The following is a 24,835-nucleotide window of genomic DNA, read 5'->3' as shown; positions in this document are numbered from 1 at the left end:
TACTGGCCCTGAGAGAGGAACAGAAAAAGAATGATTAGAAAAACAAGAACAAACGAGCCTCCCAGAATTTTGCCAAACAACAGGCCAGTTAATTAAGGAAAGTAGATATTACATAGCTAGGTATAATGAACATGCGGTGAGTGGATTGTCTCAGCAATTTATGGAGAAAACCACCAACAAGAAGTGTAGGTGGGTGGGGACAAAAGAGAGACAACAAAGTACTTCAGGCAGAACGCTTCCTTTTGCTGATTTTACCTCACAGAATTGAGAGTTTTTTCTTATACGCAAGTTTAATGCCACCTTCCTCTGTCTGCAATGGACCAACAAACGATGTATGCTGAGTTAACCTTACCCAAGGACTCAGGCCCAGAAAGTTCTTCACCTTCATCTCTTCCTCGGGGTAAGTGGCTTTAATATTCCTTTCGGCATTTGTATATCTTCCAGAATTAGATCTTCCTGTTACATGTATGGCTTTAAATCATTGCTTTAAAGATGAGCAGTAGTTTTATATTAATGTTTAATGGGTGTTGGATGGCTTGCCTGTAGGTAATCACAACTTTGGACAAAAATTTTCAACCTCATACATTTCTTTTTTTCAATCCAGTTAGCATGAAAAGCAGACATCACCTGTCTTACTGAGCCTTGGTTAAAAGACTCTGAAGAAACAACACTTTAGGCTACACTGGGCACACTGCCTATGGGTTACCCCTGCTCCACAAGGAAAGAGAGAGAGAGAAAGAGAGAGAGAGAGAGAGAGAGAAAGAAGGAAAGAAAGAAAGAGGAGAGAAAAAGGAAGAGAGAGAGAAAGAAAGAGGAGGAGGAAGGAAGGAAGGAAGTAAAGGAAGAAGGAAGGAAGGAAAAATATTTTGCATGTATGAACTAAGGAATATTTAAGACACACATTGCAAACTTGCTGTAATAACAACCTACGTTATTCCAAATTCCTCTACAAAATATCAATACTATGATTAGGTCCCAGTGCATTTTCATCCATAATATTCCTTTCAAAATGCAACATGTAGGCCAGTTGCAGTGGCTCATTTCTATAATCCCAGCACTTTGGTAGGCTGAGGTGGGTGGTTTGCTTGAGTCCAGGAGTTCAAGACCAGCCTGGGTAATGTGGCAAAACTTCATCTCTGCAAACAATACAAAAAAATAGCCAAGTGTGGTGGCACACGCCTGTGGTCCTAGCTACTCGGGAGGCTGAGGTGAAAGGATTGATTGAGCCCAAGAGATCAAGTCTTCAGTGAGCTGTAATTGTGCCACCGTACTCCAGCCTGGGTGACACAGCGAGATTCTATCTCAAAAAAATATATATATATTTTATACATATATCTTACATATATTATATATTATATATAAATATATATATAAAATATAGGCTTAATTAGTAACATACTCACTCTCTCAAGAGAGCAGAAAACTTACCGGAAAACAAAAATTCAAGATCAAAGATTTGAATATCATTACTATCTGATAGTTTCTAGTTTGAAAAGTATCACAGCTTAGAAAGAGACAAGCCACAAAATACTCAAGCATATCAGTAATGAACCTTCTTACCATTTGTTGAAACTGGCACTTTCCTGTGTCTCTGAAGAGTTAAGATTCTGAGTGAAAGAAGTGGGGAACACTAATGTGAGGTAATGCGTGATGGACTGCATGGCCTGTGGATGGATGGGAAGAAACTAGAAACTGAGGCAGAAAATCAGTATGAAATTATTATGACACATAATTATTTTCTGATATCTCACTGGATTTACTATCATCGATAATATTACAATTGTTTACCATTCTGATACTCATTCCATATCATGCCGAGCATTTGACTTGTGCTATTTCAAGACTGTTTAAGTTTTAAACTATTGAATTCTCAAAGTTTTAAGTCAAGAAGAAAATCTTAGAGCCGTCAGTTAAGTTTCACTACAATTTTCATATAAGAGTAGAGAAAATTAGAGGATTCTAATAACTATAGGGAGGATTTGGTTGAGCAAGAGGTTTTTTTTAAAGAGTAAGCCTTTCTTTTCCTCTGTTCATATCCAGCAAAAGCTAGAAAATGGGCATTGTCAGAAAATGAATATAGAGATAGTGAGACTCTTTCCAAATGTTGCTATGATCCAAAAGGATGTGGAAATTTTTTTCTACTTGGATTGCAATAATTATCCTATAAAATGTCATTCTGAGAGTAAACTTGAAAGAAAAAACAAGAGTAGAATAAAGCCAGAGCAAAGTATGTGACTATAGAACACTGGTCTGATATTAAATAATTGTAAAACCACTATTGGACTCTGGCTAAACTGTTGAGGCTGTGGTCACTCTGTAGCATGGTGATTGTACCTAAGGAAGTCAACAAAACCAGAAAGAGAGATGTGAGTGATAACCTATCTTGCTTATGGTCAAATGGCCAAGGGTTTGGTCTGTTAGAAAAGTGGATAAGGTGTTTGCAAAAATGCCTCTAGAGTTTATTCATTTATTCAAAAATAAACTCCTACTCTGTGCCAGGCATGCTGTGAATACAGCAGTGAACAAAATAGAGAAAATTATTTTCCTTCATAGAGTTTATAGTAAAATGGAAGCACACTTGTGGAAGACAGTGTGGCTATTCCTCAAGGATCTAGAGCTAGAAATATCATTTGATCCAGTGATCCCATTACTAGGTATATACCCAAAGGATTATAAATCATGCTACTATAAAGACACATGCACAAGTATCTTTACTGTGGCAGCATTTGCAATAGCAAAGACTTGGAACCAACCCAAATGTCCATCATTGAGAGACTGGATCAAGAAAATGTGGCACATATACACCATGTAATACTATGTAGCCATAAAAAAGGACGAGTTCATGTCCTTTGCAGGGACATGGATGAAGCTGGAAACCATCATTCTGAGCAAACTATCACAAGGACAGAAAACCTAACACCGCATGTTCTCACTCATAGGTGGGAATTGAACAATGAGAACACTACACAGGAAGGGGAACATCACACACTGGGGCCTGTCGTGAAGTGGGGGAAGGGGGAAGGGATAACATTAGGAGAAACAACTAATGTAAATGATGAGTTAACAGGTGCAACAAACCAACATGGCACATGTATACATATATAACAAATCTGCACGTTGTACACATGTACCCTAGAACTTAAAGTATAATAAAAAATAAAAATTAAAAAAAAACAATGAAGGCACACAATCAATCAAATAAACAAATAACCAAGTCAGTATAAAAGATGAGATGGTGTTAGTGTTATTAAGAAAAATTTGAAAATAGGATTTAGCTTTCGGGGAGGGTGGCATATCAAACAGAATAATCAAGGAAGGCCTCCCTGAGAAGATGACATTGAGTCAAAACCTGACAGAAATGAGGGACAAAGACATAAGACCCTGAGAAAGGAGCCTTCTATGAAGGTGACCAACAAGTGCAAAAACCTCAAAATGAAAACATGCCTGTGATATTGTAGGAGGTGTCTGCATGCAGAGTGTGCGTGTGGAGGCCAGACGGGGTGAGGGCAAAATGTAAAACCACTACTGGACTCTGGCTAAACTGGTGAGGCTGTGGTCACTCTGTAGCATGGTGATTGTATCTAAGGCAGTCAACGAAACCAGAGAGAGAGACGTGAGTGATAACATCCAATAGAAGTGAGGGGCCCAGCTTAAACAGGGACATACGAGCCATTCTACAGACTCAGATTTGCCTGATGAAAAGCCATTGGAAGGTTTAGAACAATGAAATGAGATGATTTCACATACTTTTTAAACTCAAATGGAGAACAGCCATAGGTAGGTATTTCCAGATAACTAACGTCTGCCTGACCTCTGTAGTGATTTGTTGTAACTCCATTAATTCTAATGTCATGTGGTGCCACAGAAACACAGTACAGGAGTACATTCCTCCCAGACACAGTACACTCCACTCAATTCCTTATATTTTAGCATGAACGAATAACAGTTTTTAAAAGTCACCAAGTTGCCTTTTACCTATAGTTAAGAAAAAAAACCTTTTAGGAAAAAGAACTGCTGTTCATTGAACAGTTACCATGTGCCAGACACTGTGCCCAGCATTTAGAAGAATTGTTTCATATAATCCTCTCCAAAATATGATGACATAGATATTATTCCACATTTCACAGATGAGGAAATGTGTGGGTTATGAAGGTTGAACGTATTTTCCAAAATAGCATGTTCACGCTCAGATTTGCTAGATTGGAAAGACTGTTCTTAATCAATGTTAGACTTTAGTAATGAAAAATTACTAAATTCATGTTAGTAACAGAATTGGGCTGGGCATGGTGGCTCACGTCTGTAATCCCAGCACTTTTGAGACCAGCCTGACCAACATGGAGAAACCTCGTCTTTAATAAAAAAAATAAAAATAAAAATAAATACAAAATTAGCCGGGCCTGGTGGTGCATGCTTGTAATCCTAACTACTCGAGAGATTGAGGCAGGAGAGTCGCTTGAACCCGGGAGGCGGAGGTTATGGTGAGCCGAGATGGCACCATTGCACACCAGTCTGGGCAACAAGAGTGAAACTCCGTCTCAAAAATAAATAAATAAATAAATAAATAAATAAATAGAATTAAGTCATTTAGCAATTAAAATAGTGACTTTACAGAGCTTTCTCCACTTGACAAACAAACGTAGAGTTTCAAGGAAGAGAAGGGTGGGGGAGAGAAGAGAGAGAAAGATGAAATAATGGATGTCCATAAAACTGGAAGGAAAGCCATCCCAGTGCTGTCTTGGGCTCACTGACTGCATGTAGCCATTCCTCTATCACATAGCTCTCCTTAGAAGTTCTAGGCCAATATAACCCAGCTTGGTTTCCTCACATTCAGAGGTATCCCTGGGGCCTTGGAGTCTCCTCTAGGTATCTACTCCTCCCTGGCCCCCTCCACTGATACAGCATGTCCTAAATAGTTCCAGATGATAATCCATATGTTACAACCCTGACTCCAATGTATTATGTTTCCTCCCATAATCTCTGATCACCTCTAACGCTACTAAATTCTGTCTCCTCAGGGCTGTTTTAGAGAGAGTTAATTCACTTACATCAGTGTGAGCATGTTAATGTGAGAGATTATCAGGTCTGCAAATGGACTGCACGACTTAATCCTCAAGGATAATGGACCATGAAAAGTAGAAATGGCTTCATGGCCATTCTGAAACATATAATGAGAATAAAGGATAATATTATAGTATATCTGATGCTAAATTTTTTAACATGTAACTCACAGCAAGGAATCACTTACATGGAGTAATACTAGAAAAAATAAAAAAGAATGGATAATACAAATAAATCCATAGCTTCAAATAAATTAGAAAACCTTTACTTATAAAAGCTTCTGGCTCTAATAATAGAATTTATAAAGTAATTTATAATTATAATAGATCTAATATGTTAAAAACCAAATGAGAGCAGAGGGAGTCTTACAATTAAATCAGAGATATGGGAGCTATTTAGGTACAACTTCTAGCAGTGTAACTGAGGCATATACTACCAGAATAATTCCTTATCAGAGTTGATTTAATTTTGGAAGCTATGTCCCCATGTTTCTCCAGAATATTTTTATAAGTAAGTCTCTCTTTATTATTTTTTTCTATTAATTCATGTTTTCAAAGATATAGAGCAAAATATATTGAAAAAGTTGTGATGAATTTATAACATTTCATCAATATAATCATAACTTCTGAAGAACATGGGGGACTCATTATATAGTAATTGAAATGATCACAGAGAAAAGCAGAGACATCTGACACTCGGTTTAGACAATGCAATGTTGTAGACATAAGCGCATGTTGTCTTATACTAGTGATAATATTGAAAATGATATACAGTCACAAAACCTTCTCCTTCTCCTTTGATGGCCATACATTTGATCTAACTTGGAGATGTTTGTTCTAGGCAACAGCAAAGCACAGGATTCCATGTCCAAAAACAGAATTTCTGTATATTACCAGGACCTAACATGGTGGTTGGCACAAAATAGAGCCTCAAAAAATATCTTGACTAAATGAAGGTCTTCCTTCTTGGACGAAATGCTTTGACTTACTACCTACATTAAGACATGCACTTCATTTTTGTATAGCACTTGGTAATTTTCAAAACATCTTTCTACCTATCTCATTTGATTCTTATACCAATCCTTTGTATACACACATACATAAGTGTTTGTATTTTATCCATGAGCAAACTCTGGTCGATCTGAGAACCCATCTTGCAGGACTCCTCTTTTAGAATGATGGATACAGGTTGTTCCCTGCCCCCATCCCCTAAGCTGAATCTAATTGTCCCTATGTTACCCCAAGTACATTTTTGTGCCAGATGTACTCCACTGAGTCAACTGAGGTTTTTTGGGTTTTTTTGTTTGTTTGTTTTTGTTTTTTTCTTCTTAACTTCTCAGATGTCTGTCAGGGTTCACCTTGGCATCAATTTGCCCTGAAACTTAGCTGTGCTGGGATTATTCTCCTTGTCTTGGTTGTTACTGGGCTGAGTCTTTCAGGTAAGTGAGGCAACATCATTTGTTGCATAATACTTAACTCTACTTCCATCATGTGTCTTAGAGCATCTCAACATAATTTGGCCACCCCAATCTTAGTGAAAGATCAATGAATAAAAAGTCATGAAGCAAAGCTTCTAACAGTCAGTCCATATCCACTTTGGATACCAGCCTTTCATATTTGTCTTCCCAATTGCCCTGAGAGTCATCACGGGTTATTATATATGTGGCCCAAGAACTTTTGAAAAAGATCACAATTGTGCCACAAAGATGATAACAAAGATAAGAAACATTTCCAGTTATTTATGCTTTACTATGTACCTACTAAAATTCCAGATTGCAGCAGACAATCTCTCCCTTGGAACAGGCACAATTAGACTCATTTTGAAGATGATAAAGTTCGGGTGAGACTGTAGGCAATTTAAGAGTTAAGTAATGCCAACAGCATTACTTATAAGATTGACTTATCTAGTAGACACAGGCAACCTAATGCCTGTGTGAGTCCACCTGTTTTGTTTTTTCTTACTTTTTTCTGTATGCTTCCTGTAGGTGAGACCCTTTTTTTTTGTTTTTTGTTTTTTTTACCACATTGCTAATACTTTTATCTTCTGTCCATATTCAAGCTTGTTGAAATTACTTAGTTTCCTGAAGTAACAAATGTAATATACCCACTCCACCACACATTTCAGCATTTAATACTCTTAATTGTTTTTCGTTATGTACTAGTGATATTCTTACTACAGAAATCATCAATAGGAAAATGCAGTGTGGACATCCAACAGAACAGGACTAAAACAACAGGTAATTGTGTGGCTTGAATTTCCTAAGAATAACAATTAATATTTGGTAGATTTCATGTGTTACTTTTGGTACAATTCATAGCAATCCATATGTTAAGATATTCTTATCATTCTGCTTTTCTGAATTAGAAAACTGAGGCACAAAAGGATTCAACAACTTGCTGAGGGTCACATAAGCATCAAGTGAGGAGGCTGGGAATTATACGTACGTGGTCTGACTTCTGAACCTAAGGTTTTAACCAGCAAAGCATGCTGCCTCATGAGAAGCCTCTGCTAGGATACTCCATCGTTGATAGGAAAATATGTGAAATATTTGATTATCTTAGTGAGTTGTCAAGTTTGGCCTGAAGATAATTGATAGAACTTAAACATAGAACGAATTCTTTACTATTTATTATATTTCCTCACCATGCAGCCACATTAGTCTTGTTCCAGCGTGTGTTAATAAAAAAAGGTGACTGTTGTTGAGTGACTGTAGTGGAGTATGATCTGTGTTCACATTCTCACAGAATGGGAGTTTTAAGAAAACCTGAAAGTCCCTCTGGCAAATTCTATCCAATAGATCACATTAAGTAGGTAAATACCTCATTCAGCAATTAGAAATTTTCTTATACTTTTTTCTCCATGGTATTTCTCATTAATTTAGTGAAAATAATTATTTGCTATGCATTTTGTGCATCATTTAAAATCAGCACTTTTTACATGAGCTTTATATTGTTGCCTGTGTAGTGGAATAGGCACTGGTGATGAATTTAAGGAAACTGAGAAACAGAAATATTTCATCTGACTGGCTGAACTTAAACAAGTTATTCTGTCTCTCACTGTCTTAAAATGTAAGATGTGGCAGTTTAAATTATTCTGATGGTATTTTCCTACTTTAATATTTTATGATTCCATTTATGCTCAAGATAACTGGTCACTAATTCCCAATTCTTGGTACCAGAATGAACAGTAGGTCTTGAAAACCTCAACTTTATAACAAATTCATTTTTCTCACAGTGATAATAAAAACTTTGAACATTTATAATGATATGTGTGTGTGATTGGTTGTGGTGTGTCAGGGATAGGTTAGAAATAAAACATTTATTTCTTATTTCCGTTTTTCACTTTAGAAAGACCGGATCTCTTAAACTGCCCAATATATTGGCAGCAAGTCCAAGAGAAATGCTTGCTATTTTCTCGCACTGTCAACCGTTGGAATAACAGTCTAGCTGATTGTTCCACCAAAGAATCCAGTTTGCTGCTTATTCAAGATAAGGATGAATTGGTAAATCATTAAATAAAATACCTTAATAAAACTTAACACTTTCTTTAAACCATACCAATACGTCTGTGCATTAGCCCAGGGGTTTCATGTAATGGAAGTGATGACTTTGACTTCACAATTTGAATGACTAAGTGGATATGTAAAAAAATAATTAAATATAAGGTGATGAATACAATAAGAGAAATAAAAACATAGAGAGAAATATCACAAAGAAGGAATAATTAATGCTGACAAGGAGTTAGGAAAGACTTCAGAGATGAGGTGATGCTTGAACTAGGTTTTAGGGGATCAAACCAAGAATAGATAAGCAGATTTAATATTCTTCTGTTCCATTTATAGACACGCACACAGAACCTGATACATGACAAAGCAATTGCATTTTGGATTGGATTAAATTTTTCGTTATCAGAGAAGAACTGGAAGTGGATAAATGGCTCTTTTTTAAGTTCTAATGAGTGAGTATTAGATGAGCTAATTTTAATATTCAATTTATATCAGGTTTACACTGCAAAATGGTAACACTGAAGATTGAGTTTTGTAGTTTTAATTTGGTTTAAAAACTCTCCAGAGGTTCAGAATACGCTAAGAAGATGGATGATTTCAAAGCTGGTTGGAAAGTTCTCTATATGAAAATATATCAGCTCTTTATAAGAAAATATATATTTATCTGCAATGGAGTTTTAGGGGACAGGAAATAGACTAACTTATTTGGAAGGGGCACATTAAATTAAAAATAGTGATTATCTGGAGACCACTGGTACACAAAATGTCTTACATTGTATATTTCAAACTGTGGGAAAATATACATTAGCAGGTAATGAGACCAATTTAGTGGGTCACAGCTGGCATTAAAAGAAGAGAAAAAATAGTAAATATCAGAGCGTGGAACCCAGACACCCACGTTGTGACAAAAATTGCAGTATATTTGAACCACTGGTGTGAAAGGCAGAGGTACATGAGAGGATGTGATGAAAACCTGTATAAGCCACAAAAGAGCTATTTGCTGTTTTCTCTTCAGTGTTACGTGCTTTTATCTTGTGTAAGATGGTCAAAATTACCATCAACGTACTATGAGGGTTGATGCAACACAGGCAAATTTCATATTTTAGCAGAATTCGTGGATCATTTTGCAGAAAAGGGTAGGGTATTTTCTTCCCTCACAAGCAAAAATGTGTAGGCCTTCAATCACATTTCTGTAAAGAACTTTTAATGAGTTTTTCAAAAGAGATAATATAAAGAGTTATATTTAATAAGTCTGTAAATGATTTAGTCAAATTGGCAGAATTTACATTTAAAATGTATTTTCTGTCACTCAAAAAACAAGAGGTCAAAATTTAAAACACAGGAGAGTGTTTGTCTAAAGTATACTAATAATTTATTAAGTATGGAAAGTATTAAACACTGAAAGAAATAAATGTTGGCTCAGTCGGCAAAGTTTTAACATTATATGACTCACATTCTAAAAAAAATTATAAAGTGTAAGATTTTAAAATAAAGATGATTTAAGAATAAATGTTCTGGACTAGAATAAATGTATGAAAAGCCAAACATACACATTATATTTAAAAACAACTGTCTTGGTTTTTATATTGCTTTCTGGGGGTTATTTTCTATATCTTATTTACAAATAAATGAAAGTATATTTGCTATTAATTTATTTTTCTCTTTTCATACATGGTATTGGTGCATTAGCATTTATTAAATATAGTTTGTGTGTGTTTCTTAATGGGGTCATAATGCAAAATGTTTATTTTATTGTGGTTCACAGTAAAAAATAAAATTGGAAAACATTGAAATGTGAACATAAATATGTATAAAGTGGATGGAGTAAATTCAGTTGAACGTCTCATTTTATTCTGAGGAGAAAGATGATGCTTTAAGATAGGAGTGATCAGGTAAACCTGGAAGGTATCATGTTATAGCACCAGTTAGACTCTGTTTTTATCTGCAAGGCAAGGAAAGAAAGGAAAGAATCATAATATTTTTTACAGGATTGTTTTGGGGGCTGCAGGAGACAGTGTACAAGATGTCTCATCAAGGAAGGCCTGGAAAACCACTGACGGCCTTTTGGAAAAGAAATTGTTGACTTGGCCAGATTGGCATTTAAAAAATTACCGTGATAATTTAAGAAAGAATTAAAAGGGTGGAAGAGATAAAATACAGGGAACTTTTGCAATAGCCCAGTTGAAAGAAGTTCTTGGTTTGACTAGAAGGTTGGGCAGTAGGAAGAAATCAGACAAGCAGCCCCAAAAGGCTACACGAAAAAAAATGGAACAAAGGACTAAAGAAAAGCTGTGATGGAGCCCTGCACGCCGCCACCACCTCATCCGTTTGAGACAAATAGGAGAGTCTTGAACTCACATCATCTTTGCAACTCAACCCTAATACAGCCTGTCCCATTGTTTGAATTATATCGCCACCTCCTACCTGCAGTGAGCCACGGGACTCATGCTTGTTTGAAACTAATATTATATTGCTGCAGACACCCATTCACCTCTGTTTGGAATGAGAATGAAAGGAACCTCTGACTGCATAACCATGAACTGAGCCACTTTTTCTCACTACTTTCAAATTCTATAGACCCTGAACATCCATCATGCCTCCAGATATCTATCATATTTACTGAGCAAATATTTTTGAAGTATTGTCACATTTTCATATTTCATCTCCATGCCTCCCCTAAATATTAGGTGGCTATAGCCTAAATATTTAAGAAACCTGTGGCTCAGTAAAGAAACATTTTTAACGTGATTTGTTAGTAGACCAATAAGAAGACTGAATCCCCAGTTTCCAAAGTTTCTTTCTTTTTAAAATATAGTTGTGAAGTTTCTTGTTAGAGGGATTGTTTCCAATGAAGATGAACTTGAAAGTTCCAGAGGTTTCCATTAGCTCTATCTTAAAAGTTCATACCATGATATTTGTGACTGTGTACCTTCTTTGTTTAACAGTTTATCTTTCTACTGCTTCCTGAGAGTCCTAGGAAATAATGGCTAAGTGAGAATAGGAATGAGAACATCCTAAGCACTAAGACAGACTTTTCTTTTCCTCTCCAGCTTAAAAATTACAGGTGATGCTAACGAAAACAGCTGTGTTTACATCTCACATACATCTGTGTATTCTGAGCACTGTAGTACAGAAATCAAATGGATCTGCCAAAAAGAACTAACACCTGTGAGAAATAAAGTGTCTCCTGACTCTTGGCTATGAATCCCGTCTCAATTTCTTTGCTTCCCATTACTGATCTCTGTACTTTTAACTGCACATACTATTGGTACGACCTAATATATATTCAGTGGCACAAAGTGAACAAATTCTGAGAATTGTTCAACTGGTATGAATCTTATGGAAGTTCATGTTTATCATATTCATTCTACAAAATGAGGAAACAGAGACATAGAGAAAACATGTATCATTTTAAAGAAACAGTGATAAAGTGAAGGTGAAGGAGTGAAGGATGTCCCTGAATATGCCAAATTGGTATATTGATTGTTTTGTGTTTAAAACAGTGGAGAAATTGTAGATTCAGAAAGGGAGCGCTGACCTGTCACTTCCCACATGTGGCAAGCCACAAAGATTCTTCTGGGAGGGCTACCCTAGTCATGCAAGGGCAAGAAAATAGCTCTTACCGACAGAGACCCTGAATTGGATGCTGCAATGAACCTGAATAAAGATACTTAATAAACACTTATCTTTCGCCTATTTGACAGCCCCCCACAACTAATATATCTCCTAGTGACTCCTCTAGAAAGTGTATTGCCTCAGCCAGCTTTTCTTCATCCTGTCATTTCTTTTCACATTTATCATTCTTGGTCTAAAAAGCATAAAAGCATCTTGCTTAGGCCACTTCTTTGGATTTCACTCTCTTGTGAGTTCGTCATGTACATGCAAAATGAATAAAATGTGTATACTTTCATTTTGTTCATCTGCCTGGTGCCAATTTAGTTTCTAGATCCAATAGAAGAGCCCACTACGAGCTTAAAAGGGTCTTTGGAAGTGATCTCTGGCTCCCCTTCAATGGGAAGAACCCCAGACCAGCTGAAGAGAATTAGATTCTAATCCTGATGTGTATGTGCGGCCTTCATTGATCCCTTCCATGTCATGGCTCATCTCCAGGAAAGTTTTAGTAAATAATTGCTAAATCCCTGTGCATCTATCATAGTCTATCATGTTTTAAACCACTACCCAATTGAATTGTGGCAGAACATTGATTAAATTCCATTCTTTTAACTCTGACATCAGAAACACATAATTAAAGGAGTTTGGAAAGGGACCTTAACTCTTCCTGCCATTCCATAGTTCTTCCCATTTTAATTTTATTATTACATCATTTTCTTCCACATCTTCTTCTACCCACGGCTCACACACACAAGCTATAGAAAATATGTAATTAAATCTTTAGTTATTCTGACAGAAAATAAGTTATACCTTTTAACTTTGAAGTTAAAGTTGAAAAAGAGAAGTATTTATTATCATAGATCTCTTGAATGTCCACCTTTCTGGTTTCTCTATATTCTTTCCTAAATTAGGATTTACTGCAGTTATCAGCTAAACACAGACAAAAACAACCCAAAGGAATACTTTCTAAGAAAAAAAAAATTAACCAATCAAATCAGAGCAAACAAATTACTCAAAATCATTTCAAATATAATTAACAGAATTATATAATGCTAAAATAGGGTTCTAATAGAATAAATACATATAATTACAATTGTAGTTTGCTGCCTATGTCAGTAAGGATTTCTACGTGACAAATTACTCCAAAGTTGAGTGGCTTAAAACAAAAGGCTTTAGTTTTGCTCTGGAGATTACAGGTTAGCTGAAACTTTCTACTGATCTGGTCTTTGCTCGTCTGATTTATTCTGGGCTCACTCATGCATCTAAGGGCAGCTGACTGGCCAGCTGAGGGCTGGCTGGTCTAGGATAACCTCAGTTACATCTGGGACAGTTAGTTTACTGTCCACTTGGTTGCTAGATCCATGTGTTTCTAATTCTCCATCAGATTAGCCCAGGCTGTTCACATGGTGGCTGGGCAGAGTTCAAAGAGGTAGAGGGGCCTTCACTTGCAACTAAACACTATCACCCCCCACATCCTCTTAGACAAATCAAGTGAAAAGGCCAGCTCAGATTCAAGGGGTGGGAGAAATAGACTTCTCGTCCTGATGAGAGGAGGTGTGAAGTCACATTACACAGGGCATAGGTGCAAGGGAGGTGTAGAGAAGCAGAACTCATGCTAATTTTTAACTCAAATGACATATAACCTTTAAAATTATTTCTTTTTATACCAGACTTCACAAAGTATTAGTGGAGAAGTTTCTGATATTAATTGGGGTGTTGGTACTATATAGCCTTAAAGGTGTTTTCCAACATTAGGATTCAACAATTCTATGATTTCACCCACAAAAACTAGAAGGGATGAAGGAGGGAAATTTCAATCAATAAAATACATGGCTGAAATTCTGTGAATCAGGAGATTTTCCAGAAAAATGTTGTTTGAAGTTGGATTAAAGTGAATCCTTCCTGCTGCTTTTGTTATGAGGTAAGTTGTTCAATCATGTAATGTGATAATGGCTGTGCAAACAGCAACTAAAATTTTGGATAGGATGTAAACAGCTAACTGCAACACAGACGACTCCCAGCACAATTGTTTTAGTCCTTGGAACAGACCACAAAACCAGGGACCCAGAACTAAACCCAGACCATTAAAACATCCCAATATATTGCTGGGTCTGTTTCAAAGAGCTGGATGGCTTTTTCTTTTAGCTTAGTCATGGCTATTTACTTGACTGTATTTAAGAGGTGCAGAAAGAACCATTTTGCTATAGCATAAGCACTTGCTTGGGAATTCCTTAAAAGGGAATCAAGAACTATACCAAACTTGGCTGATGGATTTTAAATGGTTTGTTGAGTCTTCAGAGCAGAAGTGATGTTCACATAAGAAACAGTATCCTAGAAGAGCACAGCCCCATTGGTAATATAAGTAGCCTTCATTTGAACAGAAGTGAATCAATCATTGGTACCTTAAGTTGCTCAGATTTTCTAAGTAGAGCGAAATAATTTCTGCAAAGCAGGCTGGAGTGTTTTTGAAAGAACAGAAGACTACTATAGTAATGATAGCCTTGAAATTAGTACCTGCGTCTGATGAGCTACGTCTAGCTGATGAGGATATAATGACCTCAATGGAAGCATTTCATTGAGTAGGGTTAGGATCCAGTTTTTACAAGATTAAAGGTTGGAGTTAATAATGTAAGGGCAATTTAAGTACAGACAAGACCTCTGAAAGATAATTGACCTTCTGAAATACTTAAGTAATGTTTGTCAATTTTTTTAAATATTATTTTTGAAAGAGCCTTTTTGGACATTTTGTTTCTAATTGCCATACCCAAGAAATTTTAATACCATAGAGATGCATACCTGTTCACGTACCATGTGTAGAACCATGATTATACATAAAAAGGATAAGACGTTTTTAATTCATAAGAACAGATTTTTGCCTCTGTGAGGGTAATACCACTCCTGTTGAGAATGAATGTTTTAAAGAGACAGCTGTTAAATCCATAACAGCAGGGTTGGATGGAGGATGACAGAGTCAACAATCAGTTAATTCAAAGTGATAGAAATGGTCTGAAGAAAATGCACAAGAGAATTTTGTTTCTCTTTGAGCAACCGAAGACCACAGGTGCCCAAAGTAAAAAGATGGAGAGGAAGCATATTGAGAAATTGGTCTCTTGTCAATATGGTATGCTACAGTACAATAGTAGGCAAGGTTAAAGAAGAGCGAACAGAAAGGAATAGGATGAAGAAGAATCACAAAATTGATTTTGTTTGTTCATGCTGGATGGCAGTTTTCTACTCCCTAGAGCTTTCTGATATTAGAAGACAGTTAAGAATCCTCAACTGAAAATCCCCTAATTCAACAGACTCTCAGCAATTAAAAGAAGATGATATGTAGCGGTCAAACGAAAATGATGTTTGTCTTTTTAAGAAACATGAATCCAAGGATCAACTTCTTGGAATTTTACTGCTGTGCTGGTTGTTACCATACCTGGTAAGGTCCTTTCCATAGAAGGGTAAGGGTGGATTTTTTTTATGAGGTTCCTTTAAGAAGACTACATTTCCATGTTCCAGATCATGAGTAGTTATCTTAGAAATGATTTTTGTGCCTGTTTAATGATAAGACTGGTGATATCTAGTCATATCCATTTACCATAGGGAAGTATCCTAAATTCCTGGGATGGCCTGGCATTAAGCCCTAAGAAAGAATCTACGTATGTCATCAAGGCTTATGGCAATATCTTAGGACTTGGAAGTTCTAAAGTCTCTGAGCGTGTTGCCAATTTTTGGTTTTGAATTACATTTGTTATCTCTATAAAGATTGCAATCTATAAAGATTGTAGATAGGAACAAGGAAGTTTTTGAGTAGAAAGTAAAGCCTTCCCAAGGTATTTAATAACATTCTCAGTGAAAGGCAGTCCTCAAAATAAGCAATGACCGAGCATACTACAACGTGCCTATTATTTGTGTAAATGTTGATCTTTGTTTTTTTTCACCTGGGAGGCTCAGACGAGGACAACGAACTCAGTTATATGAACCAATATAAATTCCAGGAGAGTCTCATGTTCCAAGATTGAATTTGAATCTGTAATTGGATAGCCTGCTTGATAATTTCAAGTTTTTGTTTTTAAATGCAAGCCATTATAAAACAAAATGAAATCAGGATTGTTCAAGGACATCTACATTAAGCCTATGTAAAGCCTAGAAAATATTTTCATACCGATTAAATCATTGAGAGGTTTTTTTTTTTTTTTCCTTAGTAGAGGAAGGAGTCCTGGAGTCGGCATGTTACGGTGATGGATACTGATAGGTGAAGACGAGAGAAATAGTATGGGAACTTTAACGGCAAGTTTATTGATTTATTTCATAAGGTATAAGAAGAGTACCCCAACTGGGCACAGTGGCTCACACCTGTAATCCCAGCACTTTAGGCGGCCGATGCAGGTGGATCATCTGAGGTCAGGAGTTCGAGACCAGCCTGGCCAACATGGCGAAACCCCATCTCTACTAAAAATACAAAAAATAAAAATAAAAAATTAGCCAGGTTTGGTGGCAGGCGCCTGTAATCCCAGCTACTGGGGAGGCTGAGGGAGGAGAATCACTTGCACCCAGGAGGCGGAGGTTGCAGTGAGCCGAGATTGCATCATTGCACTCCAGACTGGGTGACAGGAGTGACTCAGTCTCAAAAGAAAAAAAAGAATGCCACTAATTGACAAGAGTTTAATAAATCTAGGCTCTAAAAAGCAAAATATTTTGTAAACAATTATACCAGTATATGCTTAAATATGAGTATACTTCTTTTAATTTGAAAAGTAAACAATCATTGTAACATAGTTACAAACAAAGGAACAAATATGTTACTTGGGGGCCTTTCCAAGAAACCTAAAAAATTGATTATATATAAAAAGACTTCACAACCATTCTATTCTTTCTAATTTGGGGCCGAAATTTCAAAAAGGCAAAATTGAGTATGGTCAAAAGAAACAAGATATAGGCCGGGCGCGGTGGCTCAAGCCTGTAATCCCAGCACTTTGGGAGCCCGAGACGGGCGGATCACGAGGCCAGGAGATCGAGACCATCCTGGCTAACACGGTGAAACCCCGTCTCTACTAAAAAAAATACAAAAACTAGCCGGGCATGGTGGTCGGCGCCTGTAGTCCCAGCTACTCGGGAGGCGGAGGCAGGAGAATGGCGTGAACCCGGGAGGCGGAGCTTGCAGTGAGCTGAGATCTGACCACTGTACTCCAGCCTGGGTGACAGCGAGACTCCGTCTCAAAAAAAAAAAAAAAAAAAAGAAACAAGATATAAACACAATACCACCAGCAGGGGCAAAGATTAGCAGGGACTTTTAACATTCCCAAAGACAAGTTGTTTGTTAAAATACATCAAGAGCAAAGAAGAGATTGCTAGAAAAAAATGAGTATCTGTTATCTGAACACAGAAAATTTGCTCATTTTACAGAAAAAAAGGACAAATCTAATTTTACTAATGTGTACTATTTATGTGAAAATTTCCAGTAAGGAATTTAACATTTTTCTATGCATGCATTTTCACATAGAAAGATATATGTGCAAATAGATGATAAATTTACCTAAAGCCTTAAAAAGATAATAATTAACTGGTAAGTATGTTAAATAGAGCAATGTCTATATGATATTCAATTTGTTATCCTAACAAAGTATTAAGATGTCCTTAATTAACAGATACTAATTAGTATCCTGCATATGTATTCATGTTTCTTTGTAAATAATGAACCAAAAATGTTCAATCATTTATATTAATTCCCAGGTTCAACCATGCTGATAATTCCTTATATAAATTTTCCTGTTAGATTGCTGGTATGATTTCTGTCTTCTAAATGGATCCTGACCAATACAAACACCAAATTCGTTTCATTACTCATTCAGCATGCCTGCATTTGGCAGTGCCAATATATTTTCTCAGGATTTGAATGGAAAAAATATACTATATTACTGAGTTTACTCAATATTCAAACATAATCAAAACCTACAAACCCCAAGCCTGTTTGAACAATTCAAATGAAATATACATGTCTTCAGGCTAAATTTTGCCCTCCCACTTCAAACCAAGTGTAAACTGAATTTTAACACAATATATAAGCAGGACATCTTCAACATTGCTTTGTTTAATTCTCCAGGGATTATCTAGATAATTATTATCAATATCTACAAAATATAATAATACTTAACCTAACCCCCTACAGACAAATAATCTTCTGAATAAAGTCTAAACATTTACCTACATAGATATGGTTTCTTACCTTTAAATTCTTGATAACATATCAACAGTTTTCGTGGTGGGCACTGATGTGGGCAGACCCGCAACATCACAAAATAAATAGCCCTCATTCTTTGCTCTCTCAGGACAGAGCTGTGGTTGTGATATCTTGGAAGAATCAGAAATCACAGAATGCAAGGTTATTTTTACGTCCTTTCTCACATTAGTATTAAGTGATTTGGGCCAAAGAGCAAGTTTTCATGAACTGATTAGTTCATCTATTTAGTATCATCATGTTAATACTAAATATTTACAATCGAGAAGGTGCATATTGGGCACTCAGTGGGTTTCAAGGCATGGCCACAGTTAGGTACAAAAATGCATAACACAGTTCTTGCCCACTCATTATCTGTAATCTATTTCAATACAAATAGCTTATGAGAAAAAAAAGTTGAAATGCAGTTTTCTTTTCATACCCCAAAGAACCCCTTTCTATTTGCAACCTGAGTTCAACCATGTGCACAGACTATTTCTTTCCTTTGTTTTTTTGTTTTTAACTTTTATTTTAGGTTCAGGGGTTCATGTGCAGGTTTGTTATATAAGTAAACTCGTGTCACAGGGGTTTATTGTACAGATTATTTCGTCACCCAGATTCTAAGCCTGGTATTCAATAGTTGTTTTTCCTGTTCCTCTTCTTCCTCCCAACCTCTACCCTTAAAGAGGCTCCAGTGTCTGTTGTTCCCTTTGTGTCCATGAGTTCTCATCATTTAGCTCCCACTTACAGGTGAGAACATGCAGTATTTGGTTTTCTGCTTCTGCATTAGTTTGCTAAGGATAATGGCCTCCAGTTCCATCCACGTTCTTACAAAGACACGAGCTCATTCTTCCTTATGGCTGCATAGTATTCCAGGGTGTATATATACCACATTTTATTTACCCCATCTGTCATTAATGGAAATTTAGGTTAATTTCATGTCTGTGCTGTTGTAAATAGTGCTGCAATGAACGTTCGTGTGTATGTGTCTTTATAGTAGAAGGATTTATATTCCTCTGGGAATATACCCAGTAATGAGATTGCTGGCTTGAATGGTAGCTCTGTTTTTAGCTCTTAGAGGAAACGTCATACTGCTTTCCACAATGGTTGAACTAATTTACATTCCTGCCAACAGTGTATAAGTGTTCCCTTTTCTCTGCAACCTCACCAGCATCTGTTATTTTTTGACTTTTTAACAATAGACTCTTATTTTCATTAAATTCTAAGAAGCCAGAACTGGTAATGAACCCAGAGACTAATTTAACTATTGGCAACTAACTCAACTGAGGAAAATAGGCTTAAGAGGTAAAGTAATATATGAGAATCACAGCGGTATTGAAAATTTCAGAATTAGAATACAAATATTTGAATATTAGGGCAAACCACATTCCATATACAACCTAAGAAACCAATATTCTTAGTGGTTAAGAAGTACAGTCCCAGCCAGGTGTGGTGGCTCACGCCTGTAATCTCAGCACTTTGGGAGGCTGACACCGGCAGATCACGAGGTCAGGAGATTGAGACCATTCTGGCTGACATGGTGAAACCCTGTCTCTACTAAAAATACAAAAAAATTAGCCGGGCGTGGTGGCGGACGCCTGTAGTCCCAGTTACTCCGGAGGCTGAGGGAGGAGAATGGCCTGAACCCGGGAGGCGGAGCTTGCAGTAAGCCAAGATCGTGCCACCGCACTCCAGCCTGGGCGACAGAGCGAGACTCTGTCTAAAAAAAAAAAAAAAAAGAGGAAGTACAATCCCTGAAGCCCATCTGATGAGTTCTTATCCTGAATCTGCCACTTATTAGCTACCTGACCTTGAACAACTTAACTAATCCCTCTATGCGTCAGTTTCCTCATTTGTAAAATGGGTACAATAGCAATATGAATTATCACTTAGGACTGATAGTGAGCTTCAACTGAGGTTCACATGTAAAGCACTTAGAAGTGTCTGGAACGTGGTAAGTGCTCAGTAAGTAATGACTTTAATTATTATAGAACTTTGCTTTAGGAAATATCTTGAAAGACATCTTTCCCAACCTTTTATCACAGTCAGCGATTTAAAAAAAAAAAAATCCCTCACAGGTAAATTATCAGCCTCTATCTAAGCACATACAATAATGAGGCATTTTGATTACAGAACTGCTCTGCGATAAATGAGAGTTTTGACATACAAATTGAAAGTACTCACTTTTCAAAGTATATCTTCAACCAAAAATTTAGAGCAACCTTTCTCAACCGTTATATGAGAAAATTACTTAATTGTTTAACTCCACAGAGAATGTTTCGAGAGACCATTTGATACATAAATGGTACCATTCAGGATACATAGGAGAGAATGGTACTATTTATGCATCAATAAATATAATGTTAATTTGTTACATTCAGTGGCTGTACTGGAGATTTAGAGATAATTCTGTTACAGAACTCTGGATGATAAGGGCTAATTTAGAGTTCCTAGCTTGTTTTTCTTTTCCTTAATATTTCCAGAACTTTTAGAAGTGATCAAACTGGTATCGTTCTATAGCAGTGGAAATTTGTGATCCCTAAATGCTTGCTGTCAATGGGCACTTTGTCAATGGTGAACAGAAGATTATTTGATTATCGTTTTCACCAGTGTGTGATAGGGACTGCTGAATTTTCATGCCTTAATATTTATATAATTTTCACTGGAGTCCACTTCAGTTAGGCAGACACCCATCCCTAAGGTCTCCCTCCTGTCTTTCTCAAAGATATTCTGCCTCATTACCAAAGCACACGAGCTCCTGGAAAGAGAAATATCTAAATATTCTATACATTATTGAATATTACCTCACTAATAACATCTGAGGTGAGAGGCAAAGATTATGACTATCAGGAATAACCAGAATTTGGGGCCAAATTGTCTTCATTGCGGGCCTAACAGAGACCGGATTCATCTTCTGGTTATTTATTCATTTTCCAAATATGTAGGTATAATGAGGCGGAATATCTTTGAGAAAGATAGGAGGGAGACGTTAGGGCTGAATGTCTGCCTAACTTAAGTGGACTCCAGTGAAAATCATATAAATATTAAGGCATGAAAATTCAGCAGTCCCTATTATACACTGGTGAAAAAGATACGACATGTCTAGCAGTGATCAGAATTCCCACTGTGGCTCCTCCATGTGTGGAATAAACACATTGGAGTGGATGTGAAAAGGTTCTGCCTATCTTATCCTCAATGAACTAGAAGTTGCCATTGTACTCACACTTCCCTGAAAATAAACTCTTCCACGGCCTCGCCATTTCACTCGCTTCTGATTTCCAGTCTCAGAACAGTGCGTCTCATTGGTCAAGCCTGTCATTTACCTGCCCTCCGGATTCAAGGTAATCTGGGAATAGAGTCTTTTAACTTCTTTATTGGAAGGGAAACACATATGTTGGGAAATTACCAAAGTAAATGACAAGTCTACAAATGGCCTGAGGTAAAGACGTACACTATTTTATAAGCCTTAACAAACGTGTGGCAAGATGATCAGGGATTTAGAACAAGACATATTAAGGGGTGGATTCCAAGGAAGTTGAAGAATGAATTACATGAAAGGGCTTGTTTCTGTCTCTTCTAGAGATATGTCTGGGAACCAAGGTATGGATTGGTAGTGGCTTTTGCAAAATACTTGTTTTAAATCTTCAGGAATAGGAGTTTTTTTCACTTAGACATTTTAGGATCCAGGAAAGAAGTGTATTTTCATTAACATGCTTAAGAATAGTTCCACTGAATTGGAAGCTGAAACTATTATCTGGCCATTTGGAAATTCCCACATCCAGGCCTCTGGGATAACACAGCCAAACTCTTAAGAAACAATACATTTACTGATATACTTTGGGGACAGGAGGATGAAGGCAACTAAATGGATCTCATGGAGCCCCGCCACGTCCCACAATGCAGTCTTTACATTTAACAGGAGGATGTTACCCTCCCACCCCGTTCAAGTAGGACCATCAATGGATCAGATTCCTCGATTTGTGAAATTAAGACCACACAACTGGTAAAGAATCTTAATGATCTATGGGCTTCACTGCAAGCAAAATAAATAAACAAAAATAAATAAATAAATAGGAATAAAAAGATCCTATTAACTTTTTAATAAATTCCTTTACTCCTCAAGTTAGGAGGAGAGACCTGGCTAATATATTTCATCTCTAAATGTAGATGGCTTTGATAATTTATTTCAAGCAGGATCAGACTTTTTTTTTCACTTGTATCAGTTGATCTTGTACAGATTTATAGATTTTTATATTTAAAGAACAATATACTCTGTAAATAACACGGATTTAGATATAGAAATTCTGCTTGGCTCTTCTAAGATTATTTCTCTGAGCTTCTCACATACCTAATCTCCAGATAAGAAGGATCTAATAAAAATGAACGTCAAAAATATGAGGGCCCTTCATCTCATAACTTTTGTAACACTCAATAATTCATCCAATCACTTTTGATTAGGTTTGAAGTTCTGATTTCACTCTGATAAGAATGGATTTGCAATTCACAACTCCAGCAGAAATAACAATCTGGAGCTTATTATCTCTGAGAATGACAGTATTACATCCCAAGCCCTGTGAGTCTTCAAGGCATAGCTAGTTCACAAAACATCTTTCATTTGTTTAATAGACAAGTACTTTATTGATGCACCAGCACTCTTTACTATCAAAATACTGAAGCAAAATGTAGCCCTATCTTCATATAAAATACAATTCATTATGGATCTTCCAGAATAAAAATCTATCCTAAAACAATTGTTAAATGAACTTATGACAGCTTGTGTGTGTTTATTTGTGTAAACTCAATATAACATTTTGGCAAAATGTGTATTGAACTATCCATCCTAAACATTATCAAATAGGGCTATTTTCTTCTTGAGATTACTTCTGCAACGTGTTAGCAAAACTATAGCAGAGATGGCCAGTTTTATTACTACATCGAAAAATAGACCTAGCAGAATAAACTTTTGGCCTGAATTCCTCATGTTATGTATTTAAATATTTAGACTAGGACTTGTCATTTCTAAATGTAATTCTTCCAAGGTTCATATTTTTTTGACTTGGGCTGGGAAGAGATAGAATTAAATATGCAAGGAAAATTTTAGTAAGTTTTGTTAATGTGTAATTCACTTTGATTAGAACAACAATTATTAAGCCAACACTTTACTTAGACATCTATACTCTGATTAGAGAATGTGAATTGCAGCAATAATGCAAGAAAATTATATGACTATAGTAACAAGGAGTACAATGGCTTAAAATTTTAAGCTAATATGGGCTGTGATCATGTCATATACATTTTTGTGCCTGGAACATTTGGCTCAGTCCTTGGAACACATCTGACACTCTACAAGTATTTTAAAATTTCATTTAATCTGAAAAGAATGAAGAAGGAATGAGTTCTGGTGTTATATTGCACAGTAGGGTGACAATAGTTTACAGTAAGATTTAGTAAATTACAAAATAGCTAGATGAGCGATTTTTTAATGTCTTTACCACTAAAAAAAAGATTAATGAATGAAGTACTGGTAACACTGCTCCAATATGATCATTACACTATACATATAGACGTGTGTGTTTGTGTGGGTGTGTGTGTATTGAGACATCAAATTGTACCCCCACTTTGGTTTTTATTTTTGAGACAAAGTCTCACTCTGTCACCCAGGCTGGAGTGCGGTGGTATGATCTCAGTTCACTGCAACCTTCACCTCCCACTTTGAAGCAATTCTTCTGCCTCAGCCTCCCAAGTAGCTGGGATTACAGGCACACACCACATACCCAACTAATTTTTGTATTTTTAGTAGAGATGGGATTTCACAATATTGCCCAGGCTGATCTTGAACTCCTGGGCTCAAGTGATCTGCCCACCTTGGCCTCCCAAAGTTCTAGGATTACAGGCGTGAACCACTGCGCCCAGCCAAATTGTATCCTTTAAGTATGTATAATTACAATGCTTTAAAAAAAGAAAAAGAATAAAGGCAGTACAAGTTCTTATGACCAAAACACAGTGTATAATCCTCTAAGATTTATAGACATTAGGGTTCTAAAGCTACTTGTTTGTTTCCTAAGAGAAAATATTGGCCTAAAATAACAGGATTTATGTTTTAAATCCAAATGCCTTGGGAAAGTATGTAAAGCTTAGGGGGAAATTACATATGAACTTTTTGTTTAAGTACCCATGATCACATGTCAAACATCTTTAAGAGAAACTAGCAGAGAATCTGCTGACTCTAAAAGTATTAATATATAATATAAACACTATAATATAATGTAAATATAAAGATAACATAAAATAATATAAACACTATGTAGTTGTAAGGTAAATAATAGCACTGTAGCTATTGATTTCATAATTGATGAGAATCTAACTGGCTCAGCTTGGCCAATATTTAATATGGATATGAACTATAGTTGACCCTGAACAACATGGGTTTGAACTTCATGAGTCCACTTACA

At 36.4% G+C, this 24,835-nt stretch overlaps 1 protein-coding gene across 2 annotated transcripts; it reads left to right on the top strand.

Moving 5' to 3' along the window:
• Nucleotides 1-218: 218 nt before the first annotated feature.
• Nucleotides 219-12,473, top strand: KLRB1 (killer cell lectin like receptor B1). Of its 2 annotated transcripts, none has more exons than XM_033223445.1 (6): nucleotides 219-400; nucleotides 6,398-6,496; nucleotides 7,220-7,294; nucleotides 8,406-8,560; nucleotides 8,900-9,015; nucleotides 10,552-11,586. In XM_033223445.1, the coding sequence occupies exons 1-6, from the start codon at nucleotides 316-318 to the stop codon at nucleotides 10,697-10,699; spliced, it is 678 nt and encodes a 225-aa protein (XP_033079336.1). In that variant the 5' UTR covers nucleotides 219-315; the 3' UTR covers nucleotides 10,700-11,586. The 2 variants fall into 2 exon arrangements, with proteins under 2 accessions (XP_033079336.1, XP_033079335.1); XM_033223444.1 differs by lacking the exon at nucleotides 10,552-11,586 and adding an exon at nucleotides 11,614-12,473 and having other exon boundaries at nucleotides 224-400.
• Nucleotides 12,474-24,835: the final 12,362 nt, after the last annotated feature.

This window comes from Trachypithecus francoisi, unplaced genomic scaffold, assembly GCF_009764315.1.
Source record: "Trachypithecus francoisi isolate TF-2019V2 unplaced genomic scaffold, Tfra_2.0 Lachesis_group11, whole genome shotgun sequence".
Classification (NCBI taxonomy): domain Eukaryota; kingdom Metazoa; phylum Chordata; class Mammalia; order Primates; family Cercopithecidae; genus Trachypithecus; species Trachypithecus francoisi.
Note: the sequence above shows the minus strand (reverse complement) of the source record. Positions and strands in the feature narration are given on the sequence as shown.

Excerpts from the sequence above, each read along its gene's own strand:
- KLRB1 (XM_033223444.1), top strand. The coding sequence starts at position 316 with ATGGACCAACAAACGATGTATGCTGAGTTAACCTTACCCAAGGACTCA. Across the intron at positions 8,561-8,899 it reads TTCAAGATAAGGATGAATTG|ACACGCACACAGAACCTGAT; the intron begins GTAAATCATTAA and ends TTCCATTTATAG. Across the intron at positions 9,016-11,613 it reads TCTTTTTTAAGTTCTAATGA|CTTAAAAATTACAGGTGATG; the intron begins GTGAGTATTAGA and ends TTTCCTCTCCAG.